This window comes from Coccidioides immitis, assembly GCF_000149335.2.
Source record: "Coccidioides immitis RS genomic scaffold supercont3.3, whole genome shotgun sequence".
Lineage (NCBI taxonomy): Eukaryota > Fungi > Ascomycota > Eurotiomycetes > Onygenales > Onygenaceae > Coccidioides > Coccidioides immitis.
Window position 1 is genome coordinate 3065575 of NW_004504308.1, and position 13748 is coordinate 3079322.

Consider the following 13748-nt stretch of genomic DNA (forward strand, 5'->3'; position numbering starts at 1 on the left):
TCTCTATCATTAGTGAAGTATTATAGATTCTTGAATGTGCAAGCTTTTGCATTACTACTGCTTGTCTATATAAATATCCTGCATGTATATTGTCACCAGTTGCAGTAGATATTCTTTATTATAGAACAGTAATTATTTTATTATAAATGTTCAGTGTTTTGTCACATACTCATTTCTTTGTTTGTTTGCTTGTCTGATTGCTATATTATCTGTTGTTCATTGTCACATTATCTATTAACAAGTCATGGGACTAGCAACTTTAGTGCATTGCAGTATAGATATAAATAGAAAGTTTCTAGTTCTCTTTTTTCTTCTTTTTCTTCTGCTTTGTTTGAGCTCAGACATCATTTCTCATTTATTTTATAGCTTATCACAATATTGTCATCAAAAGACTCTGTTGTGCATGACAAAGATGATATTCTTCCATGCTCCATCTGCATTTACTTGATGTTTATGAACTACCTGGATGAAGACAAGTCTTGTCTATAAAACATCAAGAAGAAATCTTGTTCTTATTGTTTAAAACATTAAATCTGTATCTGTTGTGATGTAAGTGTGTCTTCATTCATTCTTCTTGTTGTTCTGACATAGCTGTAGATTCCAGAATCCACCATCAAACTAGTTTATCAGCTCTTGTAACTTTGAGAAGAATACCATAGTTTTGACACAGCTGATCTGTGTCATTCCTATAATGTCAAGTGCATGAGTATACTTGTGCATGAATTTCATGGGCTTGACTCAGAAGCTGCTAAACATTACTGCCACCAGGCCACTTCTGCTGTTGAAGAATCTTCTACAAAATACCATCATTCTGCATTATGTTGTGAAATCAAAACTGTGGACCTCATGTTCAAAACAGAATCTATTAAAGACAGTCCATCTGAGCTTTTTTGTTCAACAATTCTAATTTATACTATCCTGTCCTAGATAGAAAATAAAATTGAAAACATCTGAGTTTCTCTTAATCATTTTACCACTTGTTTAACAGATGAAGCCAAAGCTCTTCAGAGTGTTACAAAAAGCAGTCTTGTAGATTTTCTTCATCATTTTTTCTTGTTGTCAGACTAATCTCTGTCTAGACTAATCTTATGTCTTCCATCAACTGTCTGACTGACATTGTCTTCTCTAGTTTCTGGAGTATTGTAGACACAATTTGTTCTTTTCATGATTCTTTATCTATTAAGCCTACTTTCATTACAGTACTATCTGTTATCATACCACCAGTTCCAGCTAGAGTGGTATCCAGTTCCGGGATTTCCTGTTCCAGTCCCAGATTCCTGTCCCAATTCCTGTCCTGAGAACAGGATCAGGTTGAAGCTCAGCTTAATGAAATGGGACCAGATTGTTTAACAGCATATTGAGACAGTTCTGTGGGAACTGGAATTGGGATGGAATTGGGATCAGGATCAAAATCTAGCTAGTAGAACAGGCCTGGGACCTGACATGACAAAATAGAATAGGACCAGAATTTCAATATTGTATATGAAACAGAACCAGTAAAGTGTAGAATGAGATCAGAAACTCCAGTTCTATTTGTGTTGTCAAAAAGTAATAATTTTTGATAATAATCTTGATGTTAATTGGTGAAAATAGATGCTATCAAGAAAATCCATCACTTTCAGAGCTCTATCAAGCTAATCTTGCCAGTAGTTTCATTCTAGCAATTAGTTCAGGAAATTACTTTGTTCTGTCATCAAGAACATGAATATTGCTGGCAATGTACTGTTATTGAGTTACTTCAGAAGACAGCTGAAGCAATCTTGTGTACTCTGTTTGAGTATAAGTTACTCTTAGCAATAGCACTAACAATTATACTGAGTAATATAGACTCTATTATGGCAATGGCACACTGTAAGCATATTACAGTCAACACTGATAATATGAAGCTCATTCTTGACATCAGTGCCAAAATCAGGTTGAACTATTTCAGCCTGATTGATGCACCTGATTACTCTGCCCCTGCCACCACCATTCACCACCTGTGTGCTGCCCCTGCTCCACCACCACCACCACCACCCACCACCACCTCCCTGCCTTCCCTCAGCACTATCAGAGTCTCCACCCATCAAATGGTGGGTATTAGAGCCCCTGTCTGGTTTACAAAGCCAGTTCTGGAGGAGCAGAAAAAGAAGAAGGAGAAGAAGAAGAAGAAAAAGTAGAAGAAGAAGAAGAAGAAGAAGAAGGAGAATGATAATGATAATGAAGATAATAACAATAATGATTAACTTGTTATTTAGACAGTTTCTGTTTATTTGCTAGCTTCAGCTATTAGTTAGTTTTAATACTTTGTTTCTTTTGACAATTAAATTGATTTTTCTATAAGTTCTGTCTTCATCAAAAAAGTAACAAAATTTGGTAACAGTCCACACAAAATTTGATCAGTTTGACTCTTCTCTATGAATTTGACACAATGGGACCAGAAATTCTGGTCTCATTTCAGTTCCACTATGGATCCAGCCAGAATGGAAAATAGGAGTCTACCATCTCTGCTGGAATGGGATGTGGGACATAATTTTCTATTTGAGAATGGGACCAGGAAATAATTTCTGGAATAGAGATGGGAACAGAACCTCAAGCTCTTGAGTGGAATGGAATATGGGACTGAGATTTCATATTTGGGATTCTAGCTGTTTTTAAATTCAGGACTGGAACTAGGTTCAATGGGAAATGGAATTCTGTCCTGGTCCTGAATACCAGCCTAGTTCCAGCAACTCCAGAATCACATTGATTTTTGACTGGTTTATCTCTGTTGCAGCCATATTTCAGGCACTCTTATAATATCTCTTCTTGTTACTAGTTATTTGGTTTCATTACATGTGATGATCTTTAGCATGTCTAGTCTTCTTTTTGTACATAGATTTGTTTGTTTTAGAATGACTTGACTTTTTTTGTAGATAATTCTTAAGAACTTCTTGTGCATTTTCAAGGTTTTTCTCAGATTCCCACATTAATTCCTTAATAGAGAATTCCTTTCATTTCACTAGGTAACATTTCTTACAATAGTGCACTTTGTTGTTCAAGATTTCATCTACTTCTCACTCATGATGGTCATCCACTAGTACTGCAGGAGAACACATTGGTGTCTCACCTGTTCTTGTACAGTATGGTTCCAGCAATAAGACATGGAAAACATTATAAATCTGATAGCTTGAAGAGAGCTTCAGTCAATATGCATTATTTTCTATAATCTTTATCACTAAGAAAGGTCCATAGTACTTGTCATCTAACTTCTTGCAAGAATATATTATTTATAGATTTCTTGATGACAACATCACTTCATCATCAAGTGCATACACTTTATCTTGATATCTTTAGTTATAGAACCATACTTGATTCTTTTTTCTTTTCATCAAACATTTTATCAGACTATCTGTTAACACAGAGATTATTCTCAATCTTCTATCAGATATCATCTGTATATTATTATTATCATCAATCAACTTCTGAATCTCATCTGGTCCCCTAGATTTGAAGCCATACATTGTTTTGAACAGGAACATGTGCATTACAGAGTGTTCTGATCTGTTGTATGCAAATTCTGCATACACAAGCCACTCCCCCCAATTATCTTGTCTATAGCTATAATAGATATGAAGATATCTCTCCAAAATCTTGTTCAGTATCTCTGTTTGACCATTCATTTGTGGGTGGAATGCCATGCTGAGTTTTTATCTAACTTTCATGTGAAAACATAGCTCTAACCAGTATTCACTCATGAAAACAGATTCCCAGTTCAAAACAATATGATTTGAAAATCTGAAGTCTTTAAACATTCTTCTAAACAGAAGATTTGCTATCTCTAGCACATCAATTTTTTTTCTACACACAAGAAAACATGCAAGCTTCATAAATCAATTCACAACAACCAGAACTGCATTATATAGATTTCTCTTCTCTTCACTCAGAGGGAGGTCCATTATAAAGTTTATGAATATTAAACACCAGAAATCACTGGATGTTAGCAATAATGCAAGCAATCTATATGATTTATGTATTGGAGTCTTCTCTTATTGACAGGTTTGGCATTCACATATGTATGTCTGGACATCTTGTCTTATCAATTGCCAATTATATTTTCACCAGAGCAAGACAAACATCTTCACCACACCAAAGTGATCTGTAAATAAATTGTCATAATAGACTTATAATAATTCCTGCCTTAGAGCCAGATCATTAGAGATATAGATTCTACTGCTCTTTGTCAAAAGACCTTATTTATCTATTTTCCACTCTGACTGCTGAGATTCTGCCTCAGTAAATCTTACTTGTACAGAGGAATCATCTCTCTGTACTTCTAGCAGCAGATCCAACACACTCACAGTTAGTTCATTATAAGCCTTTTTATCTTTCATTATCATGTTTGCACACACACAGGAAATCCAGAATCTCCTGCAATTTCTTTATTAAGCCTTTCCAGTATCTTTAGCTGGTGCTCTCTGGACTAACTTAACTGTCTTGATATTATCAGGTCTCCTCTGCACCACCTCTACCTCACTGCTTTGAACAGCACAAGCAGCACATACTTGAATATTTTCTTTATTAAAGAAAGTTCCTTCAAATAGGTCCCACTCTGGAACACCATTCACATAACATTATTTGAGCATATATATCAGCAGATCAATGTCTTCTTCTAGTTTGACATAATCTGGTCTTCATAATAATATATCAGCTGGATTATGCTTTCCAGAGCAGTAGAGAATCTCAAAGTTATACACTCTGAGAATCTCTATCCATCTTACATGTTATTATTGTGCCACCTTATTTATGAACTTCATAAATAAACAAAGATTTGCATGATCTGTAATGATCTCTACAGAGTACTTCATTTCTTCTAAGTACTGCTGTTAATAAATAAACACTTAGACAATGGCCAACATTTTCTTATCTAGCATGTCATAGACTTATTGAGTCTGGTCAAACTTGAATAACCAGTAGGCAACTGGGTGCCATCTATCATCAAACAGCTGTAGCAATATCATATCTGCAGCATGTTCTAAAGCATTTATTTCCAGACATATTCTACATTCTGAATCATAGTGGTGGATGACAGGTTCTCCAGAGAAGACCACTTTTAATGTGTGAAATACTTCTCTGGCAGCAGGTGTCAGAAGAAATGGTCTCTTCTTTCACCCATTTTCACTGTCTTTCAAGAGATCTGTCAACAGCACTACAATAACTGAGTACTTTTGTATGAACCTCTAATAGAAGTTTGCAAAACCCAGAAATACCTGGATATTATGAAAACTTCATGGCAAGAGCCACTTTATAATCATCTGTACTCACTTTGAGTCTATCTTAATATCTTTATTATCAATAATATATCTGAGGTATGAGATTATTTATCTTTTAAAAGTGCACTTAGCAAGCTTTGCAAACAACTGGTATTTCCTTAGACACTCTATAACTAGTCTAACATGTTTCTTGTGCTCTTTCTCTGAGACAAAGAAGATAAGAATATCATCTAGATAAACTATACAGTATACATCAACCAGGCCTACCAGTGCTCTATTGATATAGAACTGGAAGATTGCTGGTGTATTTGACAACCCAAAAGACATGATAAGATACTTAAAACTCCCAAACTTTATACAAAACATGATCTTCCATTCATCTTCTTTTTTGATTCTAATCCAGTGGTAGACATCACATAGGTCTATCTTGAAAAAGTAGCATGCTTCTGCCAACCAGCTTAACATCTTGTCTATCAACAGCAAGAGATAACAGTCCTTTACTCTGATTGCATTAAGATCACAATAATCAACACAGAGTCTGAGTTCTTCATCAGTCTTGAGTGCAAACAACACTGGAGTTCCTGCTGGACTTTGTAACAGATATATCTAACTCTTGCATAACTTGTTCTTGATATACTCTTGTAGAATCTCCATCTGCTTGGGCAATAGTTTATAGATTAGTATGTACAGAGGCTTGCAGCTGTCTTTAAGAATAATCAGATGAGACTAATCTTTATTAATTTCAGCAACTCTGTTACTTTATCTTCTGAGAAAATATCTTTATAGTTTCTCAACCACTCAGGCACTTCTGTCAGGACTTGGTTGTTATCTGATGTGAAAATAGCATAAGAGAGTTTGTTCTTGATGTGCACCACTCAGAGAAATCTATCTGCATTCAGAAGTTTCATTATTTTCTCTGAGAATCAGTAACACCATATCTTGTTCTTCCAGTTTATGTCTGGGTTGAAATCTTCTAACCATGATATATTTAGGACTATGTTCATGTTGACCATGTTAATCACTGCAAACATACATTTTACCATTTTTGTGGTCTTCATGAAGTCTATTATAGTGAGTTGAGTCTTGAAGGTGCTGTACTAATCAGTCTCAGCTTCATTTAACATCTCAATAACTTCCATGGGTGTCTCTGGTTGATCTCAGTTCAATTAGAACATCAGTTTATAAAAGATACTATCTACTGTGGTACCTGAGTTCAACAGTGCAGCTTGCTTCATAAGATCACCTGATAATGTAATCAGTATAGCCAACAGATACATACTGCACCTGCTTGTCTTCTCTATTAAGTTAACACTTCATTTTTCTAATATTTGATCTGGGTCTTGCATAAGCTTTGCAGCTCTAGTCTTTACTCAATTTTCATTCTTTTCATCTATCTACTGGAACTTGTGAAAGTCATTTATACAGAACTTTGCTCTATAGTCTGGTTAGTCATATCTAGGCTGGTATTCAGGACTGGAACAGGATTCCATTTCCCATTGAACCTGGTTCTGGTTCTGAATTTAGAAACAGCCAGGATCTCAAATATGAAATCTCAGTCCCATGTCTCATCTCACTCAAGAGCTTAAGGTCCTGTTTCCATTCCTATTCCAGAAATTATTTCCTGGTTCCATTCTCAAATAGAAAATTATATTCTATATTCCATTCCAGCAGAGATGGTAGACTCCCATTTCTCATTCCAGCCAGATTCATAGTGGAACTGGAATGGGACCAGAATTTCTGGTTCCATCATGTCAAATTTATAGGGAAGAGTCAAACTGATCAAATTTTGTGTGGACCATTATCAAATTTTATTACTTTTTTAATGAAGACAGAACTCATAGAAAAATCAATTTGATTGTTAAAAGAAACAAAGTATTAAAACTAACTAATAGTCAAAGCCAGCAAACAAACAGAAACTGTCTAAATAACAAGTTAATTATCATTATTATCATCTTTATCATCATTATCATTCTTCTTCTTTCTCTTTTTTTTCTTCTTTCACTTTTTCTTCTTCTTCTTCTTCTTCTTCTTCTTCTTCTTCTTCTGCTCCTCCAGAACTGGCTTTGTGAACTGGACAGGGGCTCTAATACCCACTATTTGATAGGTGGAGATCCTGATGGTGCTGGGGGGAGGCAGGGAGATGGTGATGGGCAGTAGCAGTGGTGGTGAAGTGGCAGCAGCAGTAGTTAGTGGAGTGGAGGCAGCATGCAGGCAGCAGATGGTGACAGCAGAAATGAGATAATCAGATGCATTAATCAGGCCAAAATAGTTTGACCTGATTTTAACACTAATATCAAGAATGAGCTTTATATTATCAGTGTTAACTGTAATGTGCTTATAGTGCATCATTGCCATAATAGAGTCTATATTACTCAGTATAATTGTTGGTGCTGTTACTAAGAATGACTTACACTCAAACAGAGCATACAAGATTGCTTCAGCTGTCTTCTGAAGTGACTTAATAACAGTACATTACCAGTAATATTTATGTTCTTGATAACAGAATAAAGTAATTTCCTGAACTAATTGCTGGAACAGGGCTACCAGTAAGATTAGCTTGATAGAGCTCTGGAAGTGATGAATTTTCTTGATGGCATCTATTTTTATTAATTAGTATCAAGACTGTTATCAAAAATCATTATTTTTTGACAACACAAATAGAACTGGAGTTTCTGGTCCCATTCTACACTTTACTGGTCCTGTCTCATATATAATATTGAAATCCTGATTCTATTTCATTTTGTCATGTCAGGTCCCAGGCCTGTTCTACTAGCTAGATTTTGATCCTGGTCCCAATTCCATCCCAATTCCAGTTCCCACAGAACTGTCCCAATATGCTGTTAAACAACCTGGTTCCATCCCATTAAGCTGAGCTTCAACCTGATCCTGTCCTTGGGACAGGAATTGGAATGGGAATCTGGAACCAGGATGGGAAATCCTGAAACCAGATACCACTCTAGTCATATCTTAGACAGAGTTTTTCATTTATTTATCATTTATATTTCTCTTTCAATATTTTTGAAAGTGATTTCACCAGCATCTTCTTCATTTATAGATAATCTTCTTTATTATCTTGTTGGAACACATGTTTCTTTTAAGAGATTGAGATTTTCTATTTCTTCTCATTTTAATTCTTGTTCTACTGACTTTGCTTCTTCTTTTCTAGAATGGACTCAATAAGTGTTACTTGTTCTCATAATTTTACAATCATTTTTCATTGGTGTTGCAGTTTATGCAGTTCAGACCAGATGATTAATCTGAGCTTTATCTATAAGAAGAATATACAAAAGAATTCATCTGATAAACTATTCAGATTCTGTTCAAGTTTAGCAATGTACATGAAAAATAAAAGTATGAATTGATTCTCTTATTGGACAGTATTATAATAATACTGCATCATGTCTTAACTACAAGTTATCTTAGATTTAACATTATTCTTACATCATATCTTGAATTCATTCCATGATATAGGTAGTTATTCTCTCTCTATTCCCAATATCTGCTAATATATCTGGAGTTTGTCACAAAAATAGCTGGACATTCAATTAATTCTGACCACATCTGGTGTCTTTCATAATGATTTTCTCAGATAAAACTGTTGTCTTATTAAAGCTAGCTATAATTTGCACTCACCAAGTAATTTGCTATGGTAGTAAGATGCTTTTGAGAGCTTCATATCATCAAAATTATCTGACTCCTCTATCAGTCATGTGTGTAAGAGAAACTCTAAAGAGAAATCATTATTTACTATTCTTTGTTTATATTCTATCTGCTTCTGCAGTCTGCATATCTTATTTTATTTATATATATCTGCTAGATTTTTTTACAGATATATCTTCTTTTCTTCAAAGATCTTCTTTCTTCAGATTTCATCTAACATATTAAAAGACGTATCTCTATTGTCTATATCATCTGCTGATATCTTACTGGTGATGGCTCTACTGCTACCAGCATCTTCATCAATGTTCATCTTCTTCATATTAATATCTACCTCTGTTGGGTCTGCAATATAGGATGTTGTTATAATTCATCTCATGGATCTTGATGACATTGTACCAACTTAGATAATCATATGTCAGAGCATTCAGAATGTTAGAAGAACTGGTTGTAGATTATATAGATTTTCTCAGAATTAGGGGTACAAAAGAGCTAAGTAGATATGATGCCTGCAACTGATGGGAGGGAGTTGTGCATAGAATATAGAGATTCTCTAACTAGAAGACTGAACACTGGAGTTCTCACAATCTATGCAAATCATGTGATCCTTATACATTCAGAGTTGGGGTCACATGAATACTCCTGAACATCTGACATCATCTGATGCTTGGTTGGTCTAGGTCTACATTCATAACAGAAAGCTAACTAGGATGAAATGAATAAATCTCTTCTTCAAAATCTAGACAAGAAAGAGTTTCAATAAAGTTCAAAAGAAAATATCTTGTTAGAACTTGAATTAGAAGCAATTAAATTAAGAAATCTAATTCAAGTTTCTATTGAAAAACACATTCTTAAAAAAAGAGTAACTGAAAGATTCAAATCTTGATGGAATGAGAAGCTAAAAGTCAAGAGAAAAGCTATAACAAAGACTTTTAGAGATCTGAAGAATAAGCAAGTCAGCTTAGAATTCTTTCAATAAACTAGAAATGACTACTTTAATGCTATTAAAGAGGCAAAGTCATGTTGTTGGAATGAATTTCTTGAAAATACTCAAGAAAAAGAGATTTTTCACGCATATAAATATACTAAAGAAAAAAGAGTGGAAAAAACTCCTATTCTAGAATTCTCAGATTCTGAAAATGAAATAGAAAATAAAGCTATTTTATTTAAAGAAAAATGCAATGCTTTTATAAAAACTCTCTTCAGAGAACCACCAAGCTATCCACCAATAAATTGGAATGAATATCATGAAAATCCAGATTGGAATTGGCCTAGTCTTCAAGAAATAGAAATTAAGAACTCTATTTTTTCAGACTTTAAAACTAGTACTCCTGGTCTAGATAGTATATCCTTTCTTATACTACAGAAAATCTATCCAGTACTCAAAGATAGATTATTCAAGCTATACTCTAAGGGAAGGATCACCAGAGGCAGAACTTTCATGTCGTCACCAGTGTTCAAATGACTCGCTAACCCCCGGTTGTAAGAAAAGGACGTTCCCATGATTCTCAAATGCATTCTCAAATTTTCCACTCGTATAACCAGCACCCGCACGACCTTTGCAACCTTTAGTCGGTTTCCTTGAATGACTCGATCAAGTCCGCCTCTGCCTTCTTTTCATCAACATTCTCGGGATCGACAAGAATTTTAGCCCATATTTTATGGCTGTCCGCGGCTGCAGCGGCTTTGACGCCGGCGTTCTCAGCATTTTTGTTGGCCTGAAGGATCAACTCATGCTTCCCGCCAACCACAGATCCCTTATCAAATCGCAGATTGTATTTCTCATCGTTCTTAGGCGTCTGGCTTGGGAATATTCGCGTTCCTCTCTCAGCATTCGCCACCTTTTGGATCACCTTGCTCCAGGGGACTCCTTCCGCAAACTTTTTGACAACTTTGACTGAGAATTTAACCACAGGATGATTTCGTTAGTACTTTCCAGCAAACAGCTTGGCGTGTACTCACTCGTTGAGGGAGGGCCCGACTATGGCGGCTCTCGTTGGAAATCGCTGGGGATTCAAAATATTGGGGTTACAAGTGTGAAGGGCTCGAATCAATGTGCGAGCAAACAGAGTGTGGTTTAACTCTTTCTTCTGAAGCATTTTGTGAGAGTTAGCACAGGGAGTGGTCAGTTATATATCCTCATGCGGACTATTCCGCGTTGGCGCCTATCCAAACCCTTGGTACTGTAGCTTATCAATGCAGTAGGGGCAACGCTTTGTCGCCCTGAAGTCTTTGGATCCAATCATTGAGGTGAATGAACCCTCGGTGTGCGTACGGCCGCATGGCTCTGCGGACCCTTGCGTGCATTAGGGACTCTCATCATCTATTGGACTGGGCGGGGAGCGGCCCGAGCAGCGAATTCACCCGTCACTCTCACCATCCAACCAGACCCGAAGCCGGCGGGATATACGATGCCTCTCCCGCATCAGATCAACCACTTCGGGACGAAGCGCTTGCATCTCTGACCAGTCACGGACCAAGGACAGTGGGGAGGATGAAGCAAGCAGATGATTGGCCGTGGCAGTTTCTTTACTGAATTCGCCTGCATCGTGCACAGCAAATGGACGAGGTAATTGTTGGAGCATGGAAAACTAATCTTGGTTGTGCTCTACAAAAGAGGCTCGTGAGATCTCATCTCTTACAGTGAGATGGAGCTTGGCAGCGGAAAAGAGTTGGCCATAGCAGAAATGGGGAGGATTTGTAAACCGTAGATCCACTAGTCCCGATACGTTTACGTCGGAATATACGTTTATCCGAATCCACGGTTGTTTGGAAGTTTAAAAATATATACGTTCCGAATTCGGAAACGTAGCTTCCGATCCTCAACGTAGAAATCGGGAAACGTTGAAACCCCTGATCAACGAATATATCTAGGAACGTTCGGGATACCTTTTCGGGTTTATAAATATGGAGGGAAACCATTATAGTATAGAAACCATTATAGTATAGAAACCATTATAGTATAGTTACCCCAGCAGACACTGGAGAGAGAAATTGGATTTCAACTAATGCGCAATACTACATACATCAAACCGCCCGATCCACCTATAAAAAGGAAACGCTCCAAGTGCAGTTGAGAAAGGTAGTCGGCAGAGCAGAATCTAGTTCGAGCCTTTCGGAATCTTTGCTGACAGGTATAGTGTAAAGGCTTGGTTTGCGGATTGCAGGTAGGCCGATTATATGAATCTCATCCCGATTCACCTGCAAAATCGGCAAATCCAGTACCCTCTCGCGCCGAATTTCATGAGCAGAGAACATGGCAAAAAAAACCCTCCAGCTGCTGCCCTGGTTGTGGGTGAATATGCACCTTATTTGCCCGATCTTGGTGCCCGATGCACGAGTATACTCAACCAGATCATCGAGTTTCAATGTAGTGCGATGCGCATCTCCATTGAATGTAAAGGTTAGCTTTTGAAACAATCGGATTGGGGTCGAACCTCTGCCAAGCATATGTTGATATGCCCAATCACTGCTGTATGAAAGTCGGAGCTTTTGCAAAAAGGGATGCGTAACTGGTAGTTCAGAAAGCCGCGCGCTTTGTAAACCAAGCAATTCCATGACTTTGCGGCTAGCTGGTAGTCGGCAGTAGGCATTGATTAAGGTATGGAAGGGGGTGGTAGCATATGAGTCATCGGCTTCGTCGGCATTCTCATCATCATCTTGTTGCTCATTGTGTTCCGATCGCACGAGGTCTTGCATGAGGATCGGACATTCGCGATGAAGTTGCTTCATCTGGCTGGTGATATAGGGTTCCGATTCCATAAGAGCCCCATCAAGAGTCAAGGATATAGTGCGTTTGAAGCTCTCATGAATCAGTAAAACCTTTTCAACATCACGCTTGTTGGTTCGCTGCACAAATGCTTTGTATTCACGGTGTTTATCCTCCCCGATCAGTACATTGCAGTTATTTGGCACAGCATACTCCTTTGCCTGGTCGGCATAGTGCACCCCGATATGCATGTTTGGTCGGTGTTTCAAAGCATGTAACATCTTACCTGCTTTCGGGGCAATACTGACGGTGTTGATTGAAATATCCTCTGTCGGGGGTGTAACAATCTGATTGAACACTGGTGAATTCTGCCGTGATCTCAGCATCCATACTGCCCGGCTAGCCGACCGTGGTGCCTCGGCAGCCATGATAGTAGCATCTATCACTTTCTGAAGCATAGTTCGGGCGTTGGCAACCACACTTTTAAGTTCATTGTACCCGACAGATGTCTGAGAAGTCAATAGTGAATTGCTTCTTGCAATAGCACCAAAGGTTTTAGCAAGCAACAAACACGGAATGTCGGGATCAATTGACTGTTCACCAAAGGAGTTATAGAGAGCCTGCTGAACAACAGTCTGAATCCAGTCAGGCTTTAGGGCAAAGCGGAGTATAATTGGGATCACAATTGAAGCTCGGGCGTGTTCCTGGATTTGGTAGGACTCCAGATGGGTAATTGGGGACTGCAGTCGGGCCCAGCGTCTCCGAAATGGAAACCTCTGTAGGGTTTGGCAGTATTCCTTCTGCCCCTCAGGTGTCAATATATGTGATATCAATAATGTATGCGCAATTTTGGACAGGCCCGAAAATTCACTATGACAGGGGTCAGAGGGGAAAAATGTCACCAGATTCAGTGCCGGGCAGATCTTCAAAACCGGGGGACTTTCCTTGGCCAATCCATGGGTCTTCCACAGTGCTTCTCGCTCCCGAACAGTCCGCTTCGCCTCAATTTCGGCCCGCAAATTGAGTAAGTGGTAATGGTATCGGCCGCGTTTCACCAAGTCGAAATTCATATTGAACCTCTCCGCATCGGAGACAGTACAGCTCCGACAGGAGACTGTTGCAGTAGGGCGTTTGATCCCAGCATTGTCATT

General features: G+C 37.8%; 3 protein-coding genes across 3 annotated transcripts; 1 reads left to right on the plus strand and 2 right to left on the minus strand.

Annotated features, from left to right (window-relative positions):
- Positions 1–1701: 1701 nt before the first annotated feature.
- On the plus strand, positions 1702–2159 carry CIMG_13303 (uncharacterized protein; the record flags this gene model as incomplete). The annotated part of the gene is made up of 2 exons (XM_004445098.1): positions 1702–1762; positions 1828–2159. 2 exons carry the CDS (start codon positions 1702–1704, stop codon positions 2157–2159), a joined length of 393 nt encoding a protein of 130 aa, XP_004445155.1.
- A 5070-nt stretch (positions 2160–7229) lies between these two features.
- CIMG_13304 (uncharacterized protein) lies at positions 7230–7586 on the minus strand (the record flags this gene model as incomplete). The annotated part of the gene is made up of 1 exon (XM_001240622.2): positions 7230–7586. One exon carries the CDS (start codon positions 7584–7586, stop codon positions 7230–7232), a length of 357 nt encoding a protein of 118 aa, XP_001240623.2.
- Positions 7587–10456: 2870 nt separating this feature from the next.
- CIMG_12020 (uncharacterized protein) lies at positions 10457–10987 on the minus strand (the record flags this gene model as incomplete). The annotated part of the gene is made up of 2 exons (XM_012358538.1): positions 10457–10785; positions 10921–10987. The coding sequence occupies 2 exons, from the start codon at positions 10985–10987 to the stop codon at positions 10457–10459; spliced, it is 396 nt and encodes a 131-aa protein (XP_012213961.1).
- Positions 10988–13748: the final 2761 nt, after the last annotated feature.